This window comes from Anopheles moucheti, chromosome 2 (assembly GCF_943734755.1).
Source record: "Anopheles moucheti chromosome 2, idAnoMoucSN_F20_07, whole genome shotgun sequence".
NCBI classification, from domain to species: domain Eukaryota; kingdom Metazoa; phylum Arthropoda; class Insecta; order Diptera; family Culicidae; genus Anopheles; species Anopheles moucheti.
Window position 1 is genome coordinate 18,632,499 of NC_069140.1, and position 23,745 is coordinate 18,656,243.

General features: G+C 45.9%; 4 protein-coding genes across 4 annotated transcripts; 1 reads left to right on the forward strand and 3 right to left on the reverse strand.

Moving 5' to 3' along the window:
* Positions 1-6,998: 6,998 nt before the first annotated feature.
* Positions 6,999-9,356, reverse strand: LOC128296791 (acyl-coenzyme A thioesterase 9, mitochondrial-like). Its single transcript, XM_053032276.1, has 5 exons — positions 8,961-9,356; positions 8,822-8,886; positions 8,348-8,593; positions 7,936-8,274; positions 6,999-7,874 (listed from the first exon to the last, which is right to left on the reverse strand). Exons 1-5 carry the CDS (start codon positions 9,140-9,142, stop codon positions 7,231-7,233), a joined length of 1,476 nt encoding a protein of 491 aa, XP_052888236.1. The 5' UTR covers positions 9,143-9,356; the 3' UTR covers positions 6,999-7,230.
* A 267-nt stretch (positions 9,357-9,623) lies between these two features.
* LOC128296790 (RNA exonuclease 1 homolog) lies at positions 9,624-13,604 on the forward strand. Its single transcript, XM_053032275.1, has 8 exons — positions 9,624-9,819; positions 9,892-11,111; positions 11,192-11,414; positions 11,492-11,921; positions 11,982-12,059; positions 12,190-12,783; positions 12,863-13,122; positions 13,203-13,604. Exons 1-8 carry the CDS (start codon positions 9,720-9,722, stop codon positions 13,280-13,282), a joined length of 2,985 nt encoding a protein of 994 aa, XP_052888235.1. The 5' UTR covers positions 9,624-9,719; the 3' UTR covers positions 13,283-13,604.
* A 244-nt stretch (positions 13,605-13,848) lies between these two features.
* Positions 13,849-17,501, reverse strand: LOC128298392 (uncharacterized). The gene is made up of 5 exons (XM_053034142.1): positions 17,387-17,501; positions 16,399-17,083; positions 15,983-16,318; positions 14,087-14,385; positions 13,849-14,015 (listed from the first exon to the last, which is right to left on the reverse strand). The coding sequence occupies exons 1-5, from the start codon at positions 17,499-17,501 to the stop codon at positions 13,849-13,851; spliced, it is 1,602 nt and encodes a 533-aa protein (XP_052890102.1).
* Positions 17,502-19,723: 2,222 nt separating this feature from the next.
* On the reverse strand, positions 19,724-22,909 carry LOC128310211 (bromodomain-containing protein 8). Its single transcript, XM_053046797.1, has 2 exons — positions 22,763-22,909; positions 19,724-22,692 (listed from the first exon to the last, which is right to left on the reverse strand). Exon 2 carries the CDS (start codon positions 22,688-22,690, stop codon positions 19,793-19,795), a length of 2,898 nt encoding a protein of 965 aa, XP_052902757.1. The 5' UTR covers positions 22,691-22,692; positions 22,763-22,909; the 3' UTR covers positions 19,724-19,792.
* Between the last annotated feature and the right edge of the window lie 836 nt (positions 22,910-23,745).

The window sequence follows — 23,745 nt, forward strand, 5'->3', positions numbered from 1 at the left end:
CGAAACTGGTCGTTTGTAAATTCCTCGTTTAGTCCTAACTGTAACAACTCTGACCACATTGTCCTTTCCCGGATGGACGTCTATTATTCTTCCTAAAAACCATTCCCCACTAACCCTGTCCTCTTCCTTTAGCATAACCATCTGTCCCTTTGTCAAAGCGTTTGTCGACCTATCCGGTTGATAACAGTTGTGTAATTCGCTGATGTACTCAATGCGCCACCTTCTCCAGTGGTCTTGTACTAACTGTTGGATTTGCTGGTGTAACTTCAATCTATTAGTAGGAATCTTCAACACATCTTGATCGGGTAAAGCTAGCAAGGGAGTACCTATTAGGAAATGTCCCGGTGTAAGAACATCGAGATCACCGGGATCTTCTGACAAGGGTGTTAACGGACGCGAATTGAGTTGTGCTTCCACCTGGGTTAGTACCGTATTCATATTAACAAACGAGAGCTGCCTATCGCCTAAAATCTTCTGTAACGTTTTCTTTGCGGACTTGACCGCCGCCTCCCAAAGCCCACCGAAATTGGGAGAACGGGGTGGTATAAAACTCCACGTGATTCCTAGCTTTATCGCTTCACTTGAAATAATCGACTTTGCTTTCACATTTTTTAACACGCCATACAACAGTAAAAGCTCCTTGTTCGCGCCTTGAAAATTCAATCCATTGTCCGAGTACACATGACTCGGCAGCCCGCGACGAGAGATGAAGCGCCTAAAAGCAGCTAGGAAGGCATCCGTTGACAGGTCCTCAACCAGCTCAATGTGTACTGCCTTAGTGCAGAAACAGACGAAGATACAGATGTATGCCTTTTGCGCCGCCGCCTTCCGATGAACCGGCTTCAAAAACACGGGACCACAATAATCCATTCCCACGTAAGAAAACGGCCGAGTAGGTGTAGTCCTTTCCGCAGGCAGCTGACCGATGGGTTGCAGTATAGGTGTAGGATTAACCTTAAAGCAGGTCACGCAGCGGCGACAAACAGCATTCACTACCGCTTTTCCGTTCAGGATCCAAAATTCTTGTCGCACCAGAGCCAACGTCAGACGGGAACCAGCGTGCATAGCCAAATGATGATACGCATCTACCAAAATCTTAGTGAAGTTTCCTTTTGCCGGTAAAATCATTGGGTGCTTGGCTGCATATCCAATAGGAGCATGCTTAAGGCGGCCACCAACTCGAAGTATACCTTCAACATCAAGGAACGGTCTTAGGTACTTCAACCGAGAAGACGCAGCAACCTTGCCGCCTTTCGATATAGCAAGAATTTCATCAGCAAACTCCTTCCGTTGAAGCGTTTTTACCAACAATTTCACTGCGTCACGAAACTCTTTATTCGTACACTCACCACGTTGATGCTCCTTTCCGAGACGGATACGGATAAATCTGGAGCAGTAAGCCGCTACTCTGACGGTTTTCCAATAAGACGAAAACTTGTCCAATAAGAAATGAGCCTCTGCACTCTCTTCGGACGTCGTTAGCAACATAGTCTTCTTCCGCTCTTGGTTCGCTTCGTCAGGTTCATCTACCACCGTCGTACGATTCCAATTTTCTTCACCCGAAATGAGCCAAGGAGGACCTTCAAACCAGCACTCATTTTTTGCTAGCTCTAGCGGCAACATCCCCCTCGAAACCAGGTCAGCAGGGTTATCCGTTCCCTTAACATGTAACCACGGACAACCTTGACAAATCTCCTGAACAGCAGCCACTCTGTTCGCCACAAACGTAGCCCAAACATACGATGGAGATCTCAGCCAACAAAGTACAACAGTCGAATCTGTCCAGAAGTAGCTCGTTATTTTGGGAATCTTCAAAGCTCGACACACAGTTAGCCATAGATTTGCGCCTAGCAAAGCACCACACAGCTCCAGTTTTGCCAAACTAATTCTTTTCAATGGTGCCACCTTCGATTTAGCCGCAATGAGTGATACCTTTACTTGTCCGTCATCGTTTTCCGATCTTACATACAGGCAGGCTCCATAAGCTTTTTCCGAAGCATCGGAAAAACAATGTAATTGGACCCTGCGAGGACCAGCCAACAACACAAATCGCGGTACACTAATGTTCCTCATGGTAGGAAACTGATCGATGAACAAATTCCACTTCATCTCGATGTCTTTGCTTACAGGATCATCCCATCCGGAGGTACTTATCCATAGCTGCTGCATGAGAATCTTCGCCCAAACTACCACAGGAGCAACTATTCCCAACGGATCAAAAAGGCGAGCAATCTCCGAACAAATCATACGCCTTGTTGGAGATCCACTCTTGTTCGGTTGTTTCACTTCCACTCCAATCTCATCGCTACAAGGTTTCCATAAAAGCCCCAACGTTTTCACCGAACACATTTCCCCAATATTCACGACATCCGGTATTGCAAGATCCTCGACTGGCACATCTGACAATACTGCTGGCACATTCGACACCCATTTTCGTAATGGAAACCCGCCTCCGTTTAATATTTCACTTAATTCCGCTCTCAGCTGTTTTGCTTCCTGAAAGGTGTCCGCACCACTCAAGAGGTCATCCATATAAAAGTCCTCCTTGACGACACGCTGTGCTATAGGAAACCTTTCGCCGTCATCATCAGCTAGCTGATGCAACACTCTGGTCGCGAGAAACGAAGAGGGTGCCAGTCCGAAAGTCACCCTTTGTAGCTCATATTCCACGGGTGGAAGCTTAGAGGATGATCGCCACAAGATTTTTTGTAACGGTGTATGAGTTGGATGCACTTGCACTTGTAAATACATCTTTTCGATGTCCGCGGAAAGAACTATCGCATGCGTGCGAAACCGTATCATTATTTCGAATAATGAGTCTTGTATCACAGGCCCGGTATACAAAAGATCGTTCAACGCGTATCCGGAAGTTGTCTTAGCGGAACCATCAAAAACGGGACGTATTTTTGTAGAAGTACTGTTTTCCTTCACCACTGGCCTATGCGGAAGATAACATGAAAACTCGTTCGAAGTTTCGTTCTTAATTTCTTTTAAGAATCCCTTTTTAACGTATTCGTTTAACACGTCATTATAGCCGTCTTTTAAGGAACTGTCTCTATCGAGCTTCCTTTCGAGTTGCTCCAGACGTCGTAACGCAGCTTGCTTTGAATCGCCTAGCAACTGTTGGAAATCCCTCTTCAAAGGTAGCTTCACCACATAACGGCCACATGGTTCGCGAGAAACACTTTCTTTAAAATTGTTTTCACATTCTTTCTCTTCCTCCGTCAGTTTCGATGCGGTTCTCACTTCTTCCAATTTCCAAAACTTTTCTAACGCGACCGCTAAGCTATTTCCTATCAAAACGCTATACGAACTTGTCGATTGTTCTTGGAATGGAATTTTTCCATATGGAATCCACCCGAAACTTGTGCTCACGAACTTAAGTCCATCGATTTCACAGAATTGCATTCGATCGTTTGTTTTATGCAACTCATAAAACACTTCCTGACCAAGAAGAATGTCGATTTTACCTCGTTTATAAAAACCAGGGTCCGCCAATCGCACATTACTAGTGATTTTCGGTAAACCAATTTTCAAAGAGTGCAAAGGTTGTTCACTGGCAATTCTTGGCAGAACAATGAACGATACTGTTCTCTTAAAATCACTGTTGCGAGACGCTATTGTGGTTTCTACTTCACAAGACGCCTTCACCTCCTTGCCCCCAACCACACTAACACAGATGTCTGTGCGCTTTCCACCTATTTCCAGAGAACGATACAATGCTTCCGTCATCAGGCTAGCTTGTGCGCCGCCGTCGAGAAGCGCGCGCGCCGTTGTCCACTCTCCTGTTGCTTTGCGCACAAGAACCAATGCCGTAGACAATAGCTGATACTCATACTTGTTATCGCTTACCTTACCCGAGGACAAGGTAGTCACATTAACTTCCGTTGAAATCGAAGGCTCCGCCTGCGCCCTATTTTCTACGGTTGTATGGGTTACCGATGTCGCCTCACTTTCATGCAACAAAGTATGGTGCTTCTTTCCACAAGTGCCGCAATTCCTTTTAGACTTGCAAAAACGACTAAGATGGCCTTTCCCAAGACAATTCCAACACAATTTGTTAGATTTAACAAAATCCTTCTTATCGTTACAAGCCATACTCTTAAAACGCTGGCACAAATACAACGAATGCGACTCTTCACATGCTTGGCACTTCGACTCGCTACTGGCGTTCACTAACACTTTTACCGGTTGTTTTTTTGACGAACTTTCCTGAACGCTTTTATTTCCAGACATTGCTTCCAACAAACAATTAGCATTACGCAGAAATTTAAGCAATTCCGAGTATCCGGATTTCGGATTTTCAACCACGTGCTTCTCCCATTCCTTCTGCGTATGATCGTCTAGCTTCAACACTATCAACTGTGTGAGCAAAATGCCCCAACCATCGGGCTTTTCTTCTAACTGTCCAAGCATTTTCACGTGCGTTTCACAAACATTTATTAACGATCGCAAACCTTCGGAAGTAGAAGCTTTCATTTTGGGGTATAAAATGAGTTCGTTCACATGCTTCTTTTTAATGAGATACTTATTTGCGTATCGTTCCACCAAAGCCGACCATGCGACCTCGTAACCTCTGTCACTTATTGGGTAAGCCTGCACTATGGTCAAAGGCTCACCTTTCAAAAAACTTCTCAGATAATAACCTTTTTCCGCGTTTGATAATGTACCGTTTTTATGTACCACTTCCAGGAACATGTCATGGAACGATGTCCATGCTTCATAACCACCGGAAAACGTGGGGATCGTAAGCTTTGGTAGCTGCACTTGTTTCTTTTCCTGCTTAATCACAGGCACTGACAGCTCACACATATTTTTCGCGTCCAGTTTCTCAAGCTTCTCAGCCGCCTTGAAATAAATGCACTCGGTTTCTTCGAAACGCTCCTCATCACATATTCCAAGCTGTAACATTTTGAAACTCGACCACGATGCTTCCAAAACCTTCCTACGCACACTAATTTCTTCCTTTTCAGCGACTTCTCGTGATTCCACAAATTTTAGTATGCGTTGCATTGTTCCCACCAAACACTCGCACTTCTTCTTAAGAAGATCGCCTTTCTGTTTCGAAGTAACTCCTTCCATCTTCGGATCTTCGATCACCGTACTACTCCCTGACCCGAATCCTAAGAAATCGTCTTCACTAAGAATAGTGTCTTCCATTGTTTGTTAAACTGCTACACTTTTGCTCTGAATCCTGGTCCCACGGTACCAAATGTTGGTTAGAGTTTCCCTACGTTGTGTATTTTTTATTTCTCCACAAATTGTCACCTCCTGGGTTCGTCACAAAAAGAGGATGATTGATCCCTTCCCCATCCTTATATACCCTAATTTCCTGCAAAGATGCCCCCCAACACTAGTGATGGCCCAACCACTAGTGAAGGCCCAACCGCCAGTGATGACCCAAAACACTAGTGATGGCCCAACCACTAGTGATGGCCCAACCATCCAGTGATGGTCCTAACAATATTCTTATATTGTACTTGATAGTTTATGAATGCGATTGTTTAGGATAGATAGTAGCAGGGTTTATAATCTTCCCGCGGAAAACAAACCCACACAAAACGTATAATCACAAACCGGTTTGTTGCATATGGGTTATAATGCTAGTACGTTTAGAGTGTAAGTATATAAAGCAAGAACTGACGTGCGAACGGTTCAGACATTTGTTTCAACAACAAACAAACAAAAATCATCGTTTTTAAGTCTTCTGCCGCTAGCAGAACGTTTTGCGGCTGCAGACCGGAACGGTCGGCCGATAAATCTGTTGTACTATAACTATATTTATATTACCAATCAAATCAACAAAACATGATGCAAGGAGCGATATAAAGAATCAAATGCGACCGTGAGCGGTACATTGCATTGTGTAGAAAAATTAAGAAACAATTTGTCACGAAACGTTAAAACATGTGCTATATACATTAGTAAGGAAACAATCAACTCCATTCCGGGGGTAAGGTTGAACTAAAGGAGGAGCTAATAATAGTAAATGAAATGACATTAATCACAACTAAACCATGCATGCAACAAAACAAAACCAAAAAAAACACTGTACACAATACATAGTGTATCAATCGACTTAGTGATACAATGGTTCAAACGAAATTTAAAAAAATACACACATACACAACACACAAAAACATCCCTAAAACACAAATAAAAAAAAACACACAGGAAACATATTAAACAACACATGCTATGCGATACTGAACAAGTAATCAATTTGTTTACGAACATTGCGATTTTTATTAACAAATCCCTAATAAATGTGAAGCAGAAAATCAAACTTCAAAACAAACGGCTTCAATTACTTTGCTATATGGTTCTGTTTGTTCAACAAAATTAACAAAATGTTTTATATGTGTTCGTATGTTGTATTGTTGTATTTTATTCCTCCTTGTCGGCACAACAACCTCAAGAGGTCTACGCCTGCTATTATTTGCTTTCTTTGACTTTTTACCCGTATGAGATTTTGAACCGGTCCTGTCGTGTGGTCACGTGAGACCAACGCCGCTACGAACATTGTATTGTACTGTCTATTATTTTCAAATAATTCGCCCTCATCAACACAGCAAAATTATATCACACAAACGTTTGGGTCAAAGTACAAAAAACAGGTGAGTTTCAAACTAGCTAAGTTTCTTAGACTAACTGTGAACAATATAAACCCAATAAAAGCCATATGACAGTATAAACCTAGCTTTACTTTACTCTGAACACACGAAAAAATATTAAGATAAACAAAAGAAGAGAAAAGTGTAAAAACTGCTTTATAACTACAAGCTGATTAAAGTGCTGCTAACATTACAGGATTGTCCAATAGATGGCGCTACTGAAAACACACAGCTCCATTCAAATTTTGAAAACCGGTTATCACAGGACAACAGTACTGAACTTGAAGAGAAATTTTGATAAAATTACCGCACAGCTTTTATCAAGATTTATCTAATGCCATTTCTTTCTATTTAAATAATTAAAACAAATTCAATTCACATAATATGACTCTTATTTCGTGTCCAATATCTGGCTGTAATATCAACCGTAGTAATCATAAATTAAATGAAGACACAATTTAGTATAATAAGGCTTAACATCGGAGGGAGTTAATATCGTTAAGCTGCTTGTTGAACGTCTGGCGTTTAAGTGCTTTTGAAGCAAAGCGTCGCCAAATAAATAAAAATAAAACATTAATCTCTCCCTGTAAACTCACCACTGTGCATAATTTCACATTCACAGCTTGCTCTTCGTTGTGTCCGTCGTTCCTGCGGTCGGTGCAGATGTCGTCGCAGTATCGATTCCCATAGCGTAGCGGAACTTTCGACGCCCGTCCAAATAATACATTGCCTCGTGGTACGTTTTCGGCATTATCTTGGGCAATCGTTCGGCAACCGAGTACGTGTAGTAGAAACTGTTCGTGGTTGTTTGCTGCCCAGTCACCGCATCATACACATCCGCTAGCACAACAATTTCCATGTAATGCAGATCGGTAAAGATGACATGGGCCTGCATGTTCAGCATCGAAGACACGTCCACCGGATGATGGAAGCTAATGTCAGATATATGTTCCAGCTTTGGACGACGCTTGGCGAAATTGTATGCCAACGCCCAGCTCAATTCGAGCGCATTGCGCATCAAGAATCCACCAAACACCTTATTGTGGGCGTTGCGATCTTCAGGATGAGAGAACACTATGTTTGCTATAGTGGCTTCCTCCATCCAAACATATCCCGGTGGTAGAATACGTTTGTTGAACGCTTTGCTCTTGGTATCGATGGACTTTACGAACAGTTCGTGTACCAATCGTTGCTCGAAATCGTTTGGTTCGGTTTTGAGTAAATCTTCCTGCTGCATCTGAATTCGTCGTTTTTTGCGCGCTACAAAATCGAACACAACAGTGATTGAACGTGGTTTATGAGTTATGCTTAGCGCACTTACATTCTCCTCCATCGAAAATTGTTTTCTCCTCTTCGTTGGCAGGCACTAGTGGATTGATAAAGGCAGCCTTTGTGTTGGTAGCATCTCTAGCCGCCATCAGAAATAGTGCACGGGTAAGTTTGCGCCACTTGCCGTGCAGTTTCTGCTCCATCCAGACCACTACCTCCACCGAGGTCCGGCCCACCCAACTCACATGGCCGGAAAGACGAATATCGGCATCATGTGTTGGTACCAGATCGGTAAAGTCGATCTTGTCCACCAGCACCGTTACAAAAGTATACGGTAGGGAAACACCTTCCGGTAGGTCCGGCAACAATACGTGCTTATGAACCACCCAAACTGGAAAAGAAACAGTAGATACGAAATTATAGTCGCACAAATTTATCCTACACCGCGAACAACATTTGCATACCGGCAAACATATCCATATCTTCCATCAGTCGGCCAACGCGGACATTTCCCATGAAGCCGACGTACTTGTCCTTGAGAATTTTATCCGTTGTCAGCGGAATTATTGCCGATGTAAATGAATCCTGCATGCTGCGTGGTGGAAGGACGCTAACGGATGGAGGTACATACTGTGCCAGATGTTCCCGGGTGCTTACGAACGGCGTGTACCCGACTTCAATTCCAAGTTTCTTTATTATCGTTTGTTTCACTAAAAGGAGATAAATAAAGACAACTTTTATTTTTTGCCAAACGTAGGAAATCTAAATCTGGCTGGATTGCCCCTAGTCCACCGGTTAACAGCACACAAAAAGCATAGTCATTGCCACTCACGAGGTCAAAGTCTAGCAATTTAGGTTCGGATTCACACGGGGTTCGTCGTGGTAAGCGTAAACATATCTTATGACATCATAAGATCCATTCCTTTCACCCTACGTACCATCGTTCATCGTTCCGGCCGTACATTCCAGATCACCTCGCAGATAGTTAATGCTAGAAAACATTCTAATGGCAACACTTTGTATTTAGTAACGTAGGATTGATTTACGCACTTTCGCTCTGGAGCACGTTTCGATTACCTGTGACCGTGTGATGGCACTGGAAGGGTTGTTTTCGTATCACTTATCAGCCTGCTAGCAGTAGCCGCACTTAGGGTTCGTTGGTATTGGGCCAATCCGTATCGTTTCGGCTGAAAATTGCTACATAATTGCCGCTGCAATATGTTCGGCAATCCACCAAATCCTACTCTGGTTGCAATCATTTTGCTAGCTGTCTGGATAAACTCCCCACGTATCTAAATTTCACTAGTTAACTGATGAGTAAGCAAAGCTTTTCTAATGCGACGCACCGATTTTTCCCCCACCAGTAGGATTTGTTTACGTTTGTGTTTTTCTTTACTTTTGTTTCTTTTGTTTGACAGCCGCTATTCCACTACGTTTGGAAACGGTTGCATTATCGTTCTATTGCTACACATAAATTACTTCAATACGTCCGAAACTTATACAACACTTTTGCGTACACTTTTGCAAAAAGTAAACAGCACAAACAATTGCAATAAATCATCTAAATATTCGAATAAAGCCAACTCAAACCGACTGAACGAAATGTATTTTCTTTCGTTAAAAAACCAACTGACACTGACACCTGTCACGGTAGAAATGATTCGGGCATCGGAAAAAATACACAAAATAGATGTTCTTGTACCTTCTGAACGTAAATCAGATGTTGATTATATTTATTCGTGTTTATTAAATGTTGTCCATCGACCTAAAGACGAACCTGTAGCGTAACCATTTCCGTACAGGCTAGTCCTTCCAGAGCAAGTGGGGCACAGGAAGATGCTTCCGGCCACGGGACTGTTTCGGACCATTAATTGTCCCTTCTACGAGAAAGATCTCTGTACGAGACCTTTCTGCCACTTTAAACACGCAAAAACAGGTACTTGATGATACCGGCATACACACTATAGTACGCTAATAGCTTCTCCAATCGTTTGATCAGTAGTTACAGCACCTCCTGTTGTGAAATACAGTGCAACCCCGAAAAGCCTTCTGAACCAAAGTGGAGTACCGAACCAGTCGGATGGAGGTGAAGCAATAGCTCGCAAAAAACCCAAACTCGAATACATACCTGTGTCGACTGTTGCGCCAAAGTATGTTCCGTCCAGTGTTGCTAAATTGCAACCCACCAAAACAAATGGCGAGAAGGTTACAGATAGCGAATCTTCCGAAACCAACGATCAACCCGCAGCTGAATCAGATAAAACCCACTCGCTGCAAGAGACTACTTCCAAGGAAGTATCACAGGAAGCATCAGAAACTGTGCAAACCGAATCAACAGCAGAGAAGGATGGTACACATAAAGAGAAGCATGAGAACGGGTTGTGTTCGTCCACCGTTGATAAAAAACTATCAGAAGAAACAAAACATCACAGCTCATCCAAGAACCATACTTCGGCCGGTGATTCAGACCGAAAGAAAGAATCCTCTCACCGGCACAGTTCGAGCTCACGCTCGAAGTCCTCATCGTCCTCATCTCATGACAAAAAGCATCGGTCATCTGAATCATCTACTAGAGACAAATCCAGTAAAATCACCACTAGTAGTAGTAGCAGTAAAAGCAAACATCGAGACAAAGAAAGGGAAAGCTCGAAAAGTCACTCGTCGTCGAAGAACTCGTCGGAGCAAAATCGTCACCGAAGTTCGTCGGAGAAGGATCGATCGCATAGTAAAAATAGCTCGTCAAAAAGCAGTAGTAGCAGCAGCAGTAGTAAAAGTAAAAGCAAAACCAATAACAGCAGTAGTAGTGGTAGCAATGGTAAGAAAAAGGAACACAAATCGTCAACGTCTTCCTCGACGACAAAATCCTCCAGAAAAGCTGATTCGACGGAGAAATCAACTGCATCGGAGTCAAAATCTATCCTACCACTGGAGGACGAAATCTACCAAGAACTGATAAACAATCCACCGAGTGACATCGATTTCGATAGCGACGACGACGTAATGCAGCAGTGTAAAGCAATTTTCGAGGAGTACGAACCGGACGTACAAAAGGTTGAGGAAACGAATGGAACCACCAAATCCAACGACATGGTCGATCTGATAGACATGTTCGCTGATAAATATTACGACGATAATCGGAAGAAGCGAGTTGCTTACGAGAATGCTACCACATCCAAACTGACGCCGGTGGTAGAAAAGAAAACAAATCACGTACAAAACGCTATCAAAGTATGTACCTTTACTACAGTAAATTACCAATCAAGGTTGCATCTAGTGTGTTATACTACATCGAACTCTCCTTTTTACAGTCGGTCTATCTGCGACAAGAAATCGTGCGAAAGCAACAAGAAGAGTTGGCGGCGCGAAAACGAGCGGAGGAAGAAGTTAAGCGGCAAATCGAGGAGGAAACTCGTAAAGCAATGCCAAAACCCGCCACCGTTCCAGCCCCCGTCAATGGATTGCCCGTAACACCGATCAGTGCAAATACCTTCTACAATAAATTTCCTGACACCAGTCTTGGCACTCCAAAAAGTATGTACGCCACGGATGAAACTATCGGAACAGCTATTAAAAGGCTGATTTGTTTTTTTTTCCTACCCTTGTTTCAGGTCGCTTTACACCCGCCGTCAACGTGCTTGCTTTCCAAAAGGCGAAGGAAAAGATCGAGCAATTGAAACGCAATCAATCCGCATTTACACCAGCACAAACCGCACCTAAAACGGGCTCGCGCGTAGCGCATGCCGGTTCGGTACTAGCATCCAAAGCGGCTGCTACACCGGCCGCTCAAGCACCTCCAATACTGGAACCAGCGTCGAGCAAAATATCGTACAACATACGGATGCAGTATTATGGCTTAATGGTTAAGCACTGTCTGAACATTTATCCGACCTGCGAGGATGCTTGGGAGCGTGCGCAAACGGAGGAACTGGCAGTGATGAAAAAATGTAGTACGGCCATGATCTATAAAAGCAGCGCCCTGCTTACGATCAATAAGCTCCGTAAGGAAGCTGTAGACGCGGGAAGCGAAGCAGCGGATAAGTATGTAACGCATTAATTTCGGTTGAAACGTTTCATTGACAACAAATTTCTGAATTTCAGAAACAAGACAGTCTCGCACGACGTCATACTGGCCGGAAAAATGGTGCATAACATTTCCTGGAGTGTAAATAAGAAATTGTAAGCATTTCTCTAATGCGCACCGTATGGAATGAACATTCTATTGCACTTCTGCACATTTTATTTTTTACGTGGCTTTATGCTTTATGTTTTCAAAAATGATAACATAAAATACGTATTTTTTTTTTAGAAAAACGGAAGTGAAAACATCTGCTTACACGATCGACAATGCACCTGGAGCTGTGGCCTACAAGATGATACACGAGTGCAAATTGACTGAGGAACAGCTTCGTTCGAATGGATTCCCGCGCGCTACTGACGTGCCAGGAAAAGCAAAAATTCATACTCCCAAACCATCTCGACCACCGAACGGAAGCGAGCGCTATTGTTCCCGCTGTTCGAAGGTGTACAACCTGGAAATTTACGATGAGCCGCAGGTTGATGCGTGTAACTATCACCCAAAGAGTACATGCTATCGGCGCGGTTTTGCAGACAATCTACACAACTGCTGCCAACAACCGTCCGGTACACCGGGCTGCATGTACGCAAACTACCACGTGTCAAGCTTCATGGATTATGATGATCTTACCGGGTTCGTGAAAACGATCGAACCGGCGGAAGATTACCAACCCACAAAGAAGGATGTGTTTGCGCTCGATTGTGAAATGTGTTACACTACGGCCGGATTAGAGCTGACACGTGTTACCGTGGTTGATATTAACGAAAAAACCGTTTACGATACGCTTGTAAAACCGTCGAATCGAGTCGTTGATTATAACACCAGGTAATGGTTTAGATGATTATTTGGTGAATCTCTATCTAGATGGCATTCGTAACAGATCTTTTTTTTTTCTTGTTTAAAGATTTTCTGGAATTACGGAAGAGATGCTGCGCAAGACCACCACAACGCTGTACAACGTGCAAGCTGTGCTGCTGTCCATGTTCAACTCGGAAACCATTCTCATTGGGCACAGTCTGGATAGTGATTTTAAAGCTCTCAAGTTGATCCACGACGTGGTCGTCGATACGTCGGTGCTTTACCCGCACAAGATGGGCCCACCCAAGAAGCGTGCCCTCAAAACATTGTGTATAGAAAATTTAAAGAAAATTATTCAAGAAAATGGTAAGTTATATGCAAGTTGTGTTAGATAGTAAACCATGCACTGATGTTCTTGTTGGTACGTTTCCTTTTCCCTCAACCAGATGATGGACATGACAGTGCGGAAGATTCGGTTGTCTGCATTCAACTCATCAAACACTACCTACGTAATCGCATTCTGTGATTCCAAATCAAAATCGCCAACCACAGAGAAGCAATGAGCGTGAGTGTTGCTGCATGAAACCGAGCTGTAGCCGGCTCGGGCAATGGATGGATTACCACGCTTTACCACCGCACGAACATCAATATTTATTTATCACGCTGTGTTTTGATAACTGTACAACTTTTAGTTCATTAACCGAATTGAACTACCAATAAATTATTGTCAACCCATACTGCCTTACATACGAGTGTGCTTTGCAGAAAATGTATCTTGCATCTGCATCTCATATGCTTCTCAATAGAATCCCCGTACGACCAAAAACCAGCAATAAAAAGGAACGACTTAATGTTATAAACAACTCGTAATAGATCTCCGATCGCTTTTCTTCCAAGCCGACACTGAACTTGATGTACATTTTTGGCATTTTTATTGTATCAACAACTGCGCTTGAAAGCTACTGCATCTTTGCTGCTACACTACACTTACGTTTGTACTTTGGAAATGCTAGCATTCATACTGTAGGGGGAATTACATTAGGATAACAATCAGCATACGGGCTGGCGTACGGCAAACAGAACGGTCAATCACTAGAAAACCATCACTAGATTCTGCAGTAACCGCAACGGCGAAGTGGTGCAGACGTTTCGCTTCCGCGGACAGTAGTACCGCCGCAGGCACTTGGAAAGCGACAGATCGCAATGGCACAGTCGGGATGCACACGAACCCGGACCACCCCACTCACCGTGATCGATTGCTGTAAAGGAATGGAACAGCAAAAACGCATTCAGTATGTGCTAGTGGTCGATGCAATGCACTGCAACTTACCACAAAGCGGACGACCCCGGTAGCACTTCCAGAGGTAGGGAACGAAATACTCCAAAAACATTGGACAGTTGGCGGTGCTGTAGCAGTAGTCATGCATCTTGCAGCATCGATCGATACCATCGAGTGCCTGACCGGAGCCTAAAAATCCACAGTAGCATCCGTACCCCTTGTAGATGATCGGATCACATCCGGTAGCACATTTGATCATCGAGTAGAGATTGTACACGCCACGCTTCGCACGTCCATCGCGGGATGATTGAACTTCTACCTTCAGCGGATCCTCCTGATCTGTTTCGTTGCTAATGGGACAAATTGGAAGAAGAAAAATTACAACATATTAGCCAACGTCTCGACCATCGTGTATGGTGTTCACCTTCACGCTTTCGCTTCCTAAACTTGACCATTCGGAAAATCGGATATCGCTCGCCTAAATTAATTGCTATCGGCTACTGCTAACTTTGCGACAAATCTTGATGTCCATGAGAAGAGACCTTCGAAGTTTGATGTGGCAATACTGAATGAAACGGTCACTGAGCATCTAAGTCTGGTATTAAATAATTCATTTTTTATTTCACTTTTTCTTAACGGATTTGACAATATATCCTGTTTTCGTATTAATGAGCCTTTTCTGTGTAGGCTTGAAGCAAAGAATTATAATGCAGAGCAGTGTCAGATGAATCTGATTCAGATTCATAACTCCGTAAAAATGTTTGAACTTGAATGAATGACTCCAAATCTCTAGTCCAAAGAGTCATGAATCTTTGAAGATCCTCTCCCGATCATGGGATTCATTCGCATCACTCTTCTCAAAAGCATACCGATGCAGCTCTACCATAACCACTCAAAAGCACGAATGGGGCATTCCTTGACCAAAAAAAAACTACATCCCCCCAATGGCGCGTTTACTCGGATATCCGCGAACCGCTCGAATATATCATCTGCGAATCGCAATTATGTTGCTTTTGCCTTCCAAACAACAACCGGCATTGCGTAAGCCGAACCGCCGCCGATGTTGATGCTACCATATAGAACGGCAACTACAAAACTTCAAGTACCCTCAACCATTCCCGCCACACCCGGCACCGTGACCCGACAATGCGCTTCCCTCCCGTTGCCAATACGCGAAAATCCGTAGCGAACAAGTACAAAACAAGTGCGTAAACACGTGCCGCCCCTTCCACGGCCCACTTGGATGCGTATGTGTGGTAACAGCGAGACGGCGAGTGTGCACGCGGTTGCCGCTTTTTGATGATGATCAACGTCTGTGCCGAGTCGTTAATTCGTTTAGGAATGAAAGTGAAACGCGCGTATGAGAATCGGTAGTGGCGGCAGCAGCGGGCCCAGCCTCACGGTTGGGTGGCTGGAGAAATAAAGAAACTTGCGCGTACATGAACGAGTACCTCTCGTAGGGGGTATTGGAATGTGGTGTCTATCGTTGAGGTGCCTTGAGGCTGGTTCGCTTTCCGCATATTCACGCAAAGGTCCGGTTAGCCAGGTTCCGTAATGAGGAAATGCTTCCACCAAGCCAGAGCTACGCACGCGACAAGTGCGCGATCGTCCAAGCGGGAGACCATAAGTCCGGTCGTCTTACCTTCTGCCCTACATTGGACCACAGCAAAGCGGGTATCAGACCGTGCCGACTGACCGACCGACAGTGTTACTGCATCACACTGACTTACTTACCGGGTGCACTTCTTTATCCGTAAGACCCACTTTTCTTCATCTCTCTTTCTCTGTTGCAGCTTTCATTTTCTTCTGCTCATCCGTCCGATACCGTTGGCGCACACCATTTTACTTACGCATTATGCAACAGCAGGTTAATTGGCCGACAAAGCAGTGCCCCAAAACAAAACAAAAAACAAACAAACAATAGACCTTAATTCGTCCGAAACTTACCTCCAGCGCCACTTGGTCGAATGGCCGAACGGATTGTTTGCGCGCGCTATAAACACATCCTCATCCCGATGCGCATCCCGGCTGTTGGTGATGGGCCACTTGACGCGTGCGTTACTCCCATTGGTGCGTCGGTAGATTTCCTGCAGCTTAACGCCGACGTCCTCACTCAGCAGGACGCCGGTCTGTTTGTACCGGGCAGCCGCACTTGCCACCGCCGTCTGATTAACGATCCCCGGCGTCTGTGCGCCGAGGGTGGTGGTTGGACGCACCGGCACCGGTGGTACTGCGCTAAAGCTGGCCTGCAGCATCGTTGGTGGTGCCTTGGTCGTTTTTGGTCTAGAAAAGACAGATGGGAAATTAATTATCGCGATCACCACGGCAACATCTCCCCAACTCCAACTGCAGGATCAACTCACTTCTCCAACACGGGATGATCGAACCGATGACCGTGAATTTCGCGCAACCCACCGGCCCATCCGTCCAGCCCGAGATCATCCCAGCCGATGGTTTGCATGTTACGGTACGTGTACGGCGTAAAGAGGGCGGTCGTTGCCGTGGTTCGTGTCACCGACTGGCGCAAACTTTCCTTCACCATCCGCCGGTTTGCCTCCTCCTCCAGGTCGCGATTCAGCTCGTCCATAAACTTTATAAAGTTCCGCTCCGTCCGGACATTCTCCTCGATCACCTTGCGCGTCCCGTCGTCCATCGTGTCCCTCTCCAGATGCTCGAAGATCTTCTTCTCCAGCAGCATATCGGTGCCCGGTTTGCTGACGGCCACCGTCCGGTTTGGCCGACCGGTGAACTTATTGATCGTGGTCACGTTCGGAAATTGGGCCTCCTCGAAGTCACTGCGCTGGTAGATTAGTTTGCGCACATGGTTCTTACCGTCGATCGACGGTAGCAGAAACACGTAGGTGGGATTAAGGTTTTCCATATTGAACAGCGACACCAGGTAGCTGTCCAGCGTGCTGTTTTCCTCGTTTATGTTCAGAATACGCTTGATGTGGCTTTTCATCTTCGACGTGGCAAAAGATCCTTTCAGGTGTGGGTGATGACGATGCGTTAGCATCGATTCCGTGGACGGCGCTAGGGGGAATATATCTGCCAAATACATAGTAAGGTTGAAGATATACACTTTAGGAGTACTTTTGAAGTCCTTACTTCATACAAATGATTTTATTAATTTCTTGGTGATTTCACCTATACAACAGAAATGTGGACATGTTTCTCTTTACTTTTATGTAATCTCCATTTGGAGTTCCATTTGCTTGAACTACCCTCCATTTCTACAATTCTTTCTCTCACTTCCAGTCCCCTTTCACTTAAGCTACCGGAAGGACAAATCGAGTGACCAATTGCATCTACACACACACACCCGCACGCACACACACACACACAACTTACCAACTGTAACACCACCGGCAGTGTAATGGCCAATCACTAGACACCCGAGCACTAAATTCACTATCCACGCCCGTAATGAGCCGTAGCGAGTTATTAAATTCACACAATTCGTCATAATGCGGGCCCAGCACAACGAAATTACACCAACAGGGTTTGATCGGATGCGTTGCATAAAAGGTACGCTTTCCTTAGTAACACCTTCAGCTGTTCACCCCTGTTCCACGCGGACACGGTTGCACCCGTACTGTGTCCCACGCGCCACTACACGTTGCAACCCTTATCGATGATCACAAACTGCTGATCTGGTGGTGTTGTGTTCGGACCACCGGAGGACCGTGTTCCGTTTCCAAAGTAGTGAACCGTTGCCACCAACCTGCCACGCATTACTGAACGACGCGCCAGAAATGTTGCTCCGAACCAAGGCCTCACGCGTACTGTCTGCTGCTGCACTTGAACATGGAGCGTGCGCCCGCGGTTACCATTTCCCTTCTTGATCTGCCACAATTCCCCACCCAAAACGGATTAAGACGTTCGGAGCGAGAGAGAGAGCGAAGAAAAAGGCTGGACATCCCATACAAGAAGAGGCCGGATCGGACTGTTCACATCTGGTTCCGCCTGTTCGAATGCCAATAAAAACCAATTGAAGTGTGGTGTTTTGATGTGATGGGCCTCTAACGCATCCCACACCAGAACCGGCACCGTGAATACTAATGCGCACAAAGTGTCGTCCCTCCGTTAGGCGCAGACGCTTGATTTCCTGCAAGCGCGTAACCTTCGAGCGCGACACGGTTATGGGTATTTTAGAATTTGAAATGTATCCTCCAGCAGCAGCAGCACAATCGCTGACGCGCAGATTGTAAGGAAGTCACAGGGCCATCCATCCAAACCGGCGGACACCATTTCCGTACCATTTCCTCATCCTATTCTAATTCAGCCCGCATATTCGGCAACCATAAAGCTGCCGAAAGGTGGTGGTTCAAAGAAATTCACAAAGCCTGACCGGTTCGGGCACGTACACGTACCCGATCCGCGTAACATTGGCGCATGATCTTTCGTTACAAATGTACGATCATCTCGCCATCACGATGGGAGGAGGAAACGAACATGAAATCGTAAGTTATCCAATTACCCACCAACTTCGTCGCCAAATCAAACAGTCGTGGCGGTTCATAATGGCGCTAGTTCCGCTTCACCTGCACGGGGTAGATTTGTTTGTGGCCAACCCTATTCAGCACCAAGATCAACCCGGGTCGCCATCCGCCGTACCTCCTAATGCGGAACGATCCCAACTACACCGTCATTTTCTCCGGGTCACCGGCAGTTCCTTTCGGAAAACTCGTTCATCTTCGCACACAACCGGTACACCGGTTTTGTACGCTTCTGGCCGCCCCCGGGGTCCCACCGTGCGTGGAAAACCATGGTTATTTGCTTTGTTTGTCTTGATTTGGCCCACTGCTGGTCGTGCACCGGGCATTGCATAATACGCTTAATTCGAATTAACCGGCGTGCGCCACACAATTCACAGCCCGTTTGTAGCTGGCCGTGTTTTTGCCACATACCGTGGCTATCATATCGCCAAGCGGCCGCTGCACTACCACGCATACGTACGTGCAGAAAAGGGAAAAGTTGTCCCACCGTTGGGTGAATGTTTCGTGCCTGGTGCACACCGCGTCTACGAGGAAAGATGGCCGAAGAAAGAAAATAATACGGATGCTGGACGCTTGTGGCGGAAAACGGGTTTGTTGGGATTCCTTCCTTCCTTCGCACTGGCGCTGCCTTGCTAAATGTAGGTTGATAGTGGTTTTTGTTAAACGTTTATGTGTTAATTCACTGTCTTTATGCAGTGGGTTGATCACTAATGCTCGTGCTAATCTTATTCATTAATTCAAATCGACACTTAATCTGCACAATAAACAGATAATCTGTCCGTTTAAATGCCGATGGGAGTGTTTATCGTCACCGAAACCAGCCCTTATGAGGGACAGTAGCTGGTCTCTGATACCATCGATATCGAAGTAGATTTCCTTCCGATTCGCTTGAATTCTGCAGTGCTGTCCGGTACACAACAGGACTGAGACTAAATCCCATTCGGACCCATTCCCCGTAGCCAGGACTGAATATTCAACTACATTGTAAAAATAAATTGGTACGGCCTTATCATTCCAAAAAAGAATCATTCAGATCAGCAGACATGAACTTATTTCCCTCCGGAAAGTCCGCAATAACTGGGAGAACCAAAAACCTTCACAGGAGATCACAGGCTTTAGGATTACTGGGAGACATATCAAGACAGCACAACAGTGCACACTTTAACCACATTTGCTCGATGTGTAGCACTTTATTCATTGAAATGTGTTAAAAGTCATGTAGTATAACTCCTTTCCCTCCTCTCTCCGGCCCACCGGATTAGCTTCTTCCTGCGGACGAATTTCTCGTCGTGCTCTTGCGCGAGCTACGCTTGTGCGCGCTCCGATCACCGTCCCGTTCCTTTACCGCCCGCGGATCCATCCCGCTTTCGATAATGCCAACGCTTTCCCGCATCAGCAAGTTGGCCGCCTGCGGTGAACACACATCACCGCGATTCAGCATGATTGCATTGGTGCACATGAGCAGAATGTCCCGCTGAAACTCGGCCACCGTACGTATGTTTCCGTTCTCAATGTTGCGCTTGATTTGGGCCAAATCCATCGGCCGATAAATAAGCTCACCCGTCATCGGATCGTCTGGGAAGGGTTTCTGAAACGCGGCCGCATGCTTCGACGAGGCAATCTTCGAGTATACGGCCAGTATGGATTTCTTCCAGGCGCGATAATCCCGATCCTCGCTTGATGCCGGTGATCCCGGTATCGAGTCCATTACCGGGGTGGACGAATAGCTTCGTTTCATTTTCTCGTTCGGCTCATCGTCCTGCACCACGAACGGACTTTCTGAACGGTCGCGATCGCGCAATTTCCGTAACGACCTACCTTCCGTTTCTTCGCTACGCGAGTGGCCGGCCAGATCGTCCCGGAGTTTCTGTGCCTCATCCGCTAGCCGGCGTCGTGAATAGTCACGCTTTGCCTTGCCGATCTTCATCTCGATCAGCGAATCATCGTCGGTATCCGTCACCGTGAGCGCCGTATCATCCGTGGGTGGTTTTTTCACCGGCGGTTCGATTTCCTTCACCTCCTCCGGTTCCTCCATCGTGTCCTGGGCATCCACAAACACTTCATCCTCCGACACGTGTTTCTCCTCTTTCATCTTCCTGGTCGAAAGCTGCACGATCGGTTCAACGTCATCCTTAAAATCGTACTCTGAGGCTAGCTTTTCCATTGCTTCCTTCTTGGCCTTTGCCTCATCAACCGATGCGGGCGGGTCGGGGTCAGCTTTCGTCACCTCTAGCTTCAAATCTTTCAGTGAGGCAATCGATTCATTGGCACGTTTCTCCGGCTCTACCGTGACGGCTAATGCTTTGTTAACTGGTTGATCCGTCTCTTCCTTCAGCGACGCTTTTCCACTGTCTGTCCCTACCTCCAGCGAGGCAAGCGGTTTGTCGTCCGAATCTTCATCGTCAATGGCAGGCGTACCGCCATCATTCGGACTCACTTCGCCTTCCCGGTCTTCAAAATCTTCTTCCTCTTTGGCCGAATCCGACACCACTATCACACTTTCCGGTTGCTCTTGGCCGCTAGAATCTTCCGCAGTGTCTTTATTATCATCGCTGGAAGGATCATTCGTTGCCGGTGAATTACTGATGCTATCTTCAATCGGGATGATCTCCACCTTTGTTTCGACCGTCTCCGGACTCTCTTGTTCCTTCACTGGTTGTGATTTGGAAACGGACTGCTGTGGAACGACAGCCATCTTTTCATCGGCGATATTGCCAGCTGCAATCGCGTCTTCACCTTTCTCAACGCAGGACGCTGATGGTTTGGTGACCTCTACTGCTGCTGCAGCAGCTGGAACCGCAACTGGCGCTGTAACCTGTGACACATTTACGGGTGGAGATTTAGAACGTTCCACCGAGGGTGCCTCGTTTTTTGAAGCCGTTTCAGCAACAGCTTCCTCCTCTATTTCCGCCATCTGGACATCTTCCGCTTCAACCATCAGATCGATACTCTTATCTTTCAGCGTGTCTTCCTCCATTATTGATTCGACCACGTTCTTCAGATCGACATCCTCCAGTATCATCCCGCTGTTCTCCTTCAATATCTCATCCAAATCGGCCGGGATCAAATCTTCCAGCACATCCATCAGATCCTTTGCCGGATCGGCATTATCTTCACTGTCCATCTCCGGGAACAGCGTTTCCGATTTGCCCGCGTTTAAGTCATCCGGTTTCGTTTGACTGTCCCCTTCCACATTGCTACCTTCCGCCGCTTCCAATTTCACGACCGTTGGTTCCTTCCCATCGAATTGTTGTTGAGTCGAAATGGCGATTGCCTCCTGCTTAATCGTTACCCCAAGCTGAGCGTCCAGCTCGGTTCCACCTGCCAACCCACCAACGCCCGACGACGAAGGCGATTTAGTAGCGCTTCCCGTGCTTCCCGTCAAAAGGTTCGTAATTGTAGGTGAAGCCACCGTGCGTGTTCCTGCGGATGGTGAGCTCACCGGTACACCGGAACTTCTCGCATCACCGGCATTTTTCAGCAACGATGTCAACAAAGGGGACGTGCCGGATTTGCACGAACCTTGGCTGTCTTCGTCAGTTTCGTCCTTAAATTTTATCGGTGGTGTCGGTGCTTTGGTGGCAGTGGGTGAATTCGGGTACAGCGGACGCCACTGACGCTCCAGCTCGAGTTTCTTCTCCTCCCGCTCCTTTAGCCACTGGGCGTGCTGTATCTGTTCCTTCTCCTTCTGTGCCTTTTCCTGCTCGATCTGCTTCCACATTTCGCGCAGCTTTTTCTCATCCGTAACACCGCTCTGTATCAGGATGATATCTTCCTTCACCTTGATGTACTGCTGGGTCTCCTCTTGGATCGTTTTCTTCAGCTCGATGATGCGCTCCTGCGTTAGCTTCCGGAGTATTGACTCTCCGGGTGTTTCGACCGCCGCCACGCCGTCCCGCTCGGAAGCGGTGCGTTTCTTTCGCTTCGGTGTTTCCACGTTCTCCAGCAGCTTGCCGTACTGTGCCGCACATGACTTTTGAGCGAACCAATCGTTCGGTCGGTTGCCACTGCACAGCATCTTCAACGATCGGCTCACCGACATCCAGTTTTGATCGCCACTGCACGCAACCGATGACGCCAGGCATAGTTTCTCCTTCGTTGACCACTTGTCCAGCGGAACCCGCTTCATCTGAAGGCGCTCCTGTATCGAACTCATGGCTGCAAACAAAAACGATAGGACTTGTATAATCTTTAGAGAGCATGTGAGAGGCTACCGCAAATCACTCACTTAAGCTTAGATTTGCAGGCTCGGTACAGCAGTAAACACTTTTTCGATTGGTTCAATGAGTCTAGCAGAACATTGCTTACTCGTTTTCGAATGCCCGTACACTTTAACGAGGTGTAAATTTCGTTCTCTTATAAAATAATAGCGTAAATGATGAATGTTGTTGTTGGCCAACGCCGCTAAACGTAAACACGACGCCGAGAAACGACAGCAACTCGTTAATCCGTGTACTCGATTATTCGGCTGCTAGTGAGAGGAAAAAAACAAACAGCAACCAAGCGAGAAGTGAGTGAGATGAATTTCCACAAGGTGAGAGAAACAACTCGCTCTCACGTTTGTCATACACCGAACGATAGGAGCGCTACTGTAGGAATGATGCGTCGTTACAAAGCTTGTATGAACCATAAAATGAAAACATTTATTCTAATATATTCACTACCTCACAAACATGTAGAGAAACATAATAGAGAAACAAAGAGACACAAGGGTTCATTTTTATACAGTGTTATATTTTTGTTCGCTTTTCATCGCGCAAATGTATATGGATATTACGTTTCATCTCCACTTTATAAGTGGCTTCCGTTCGCCCATTTCCCTGCTTGCAAACTGATGGTGGAACATTGCACATTATCGCTTTGCATTCGGGTATTGTTTGTTTTGTTTTGCTTCGTTTTTTTTTCAGATACTTGCGTGGTTCGGTATAATGTATAAAAAAGGCTAAAAAGTAAAAAGACACCTCAGAACTAACTGTATGTGATTCATACAAAAACCGTGTTTTTATAGCTGTATTACGTACAATTGTATACCGTTTTGTTACGACACATTTTGGTAGAGGTGGCTGGTTTGCTTCCCAACTATGGCAGAAATGTGGGTGGGAAGGAGTAATCCATTGCTACACCCGCTCACTCTTCGTATCGTTTCACCTATCCCATGGTCGCTTTCCCCCATTACAAACACGCAGGAATATACACAACAAAATTACCCTG

Excerpts from the sequence above, each read along its gene's own strand:
- LOC128296791 (XM_053032276.1), bottom strand. The coding sequence starts at position 9,142 with ATGATTGCAACCAGAGTAGGATTTGGTGGATTGCCGAACATATTGCAG. Across the intron at positions 8,594-8,821 it reads GGCCGGAACGATGAACGATG|TGAAACAAACGATAATAAAG; the intron begins GTACGTAGGGTG and ends ATCTCCTTTTAG. Across the intron at positions 7,875-7,935 it reads AATTTTCGATGGAGGAGAAT|CGCGCAAAAAACGACGAATT; the intron begins GTAAGTGCGCTA and ends TCGATTTTGTAG.
- LOC128298392 (XM_053034142.1), bottom strand. The coding sequence starts at position 17,501 with ATGACGAATTGTGTGAATTTAATAACTCGCTACGGCTCATTACGGGCG. Across the intron at positions 16,319-16,398 it reads GATCATCCCGTGTTGGAGAA|ACCAAAAACGACCAAGGCAC; the intron begins GTGAGTTGATCC and ends TGTCTTTTCTAG. Across the intron at positions 14,386-15,982 it reads TCGACCAAGTGGCGCTGGAG|CAACGAAACAGATCAGGAGG; the intron begins GTAAGTTTCGGA and ends TTGTCCCATTAG.
- LOC128310211 (XM_053046797.1), bottom strand. The coding sequence starts at position 22,690 with ATGAGTTCGATACAGGAGCGCCTTCAGATGAAGCGGGTTCCGCTGGAC.
- LOC128296790 (XM_053032275.1), top strand. The coding sequence starts at position 9,720 with ATGCTTCCGGCCACGGGACTGTTTCGGACCATTAATTGTCCCTTCTAC. Across the intron at positions 11,922-11,981 it reads GGAAGCGAAGCAGCGGATAA|AAACAAGACAGTCTCGCACG; the intron begins GTATGTAACGCA and ends TCTGAATTTCAG. Across the intron at positions 12,060-12,189 it reads TGGAGTGTAAATAAGAAATT|AAAAACGGAAGTGAAAACAT; the intron begins GTAAGCATTTCT and ends TTTTTTTTTTAG.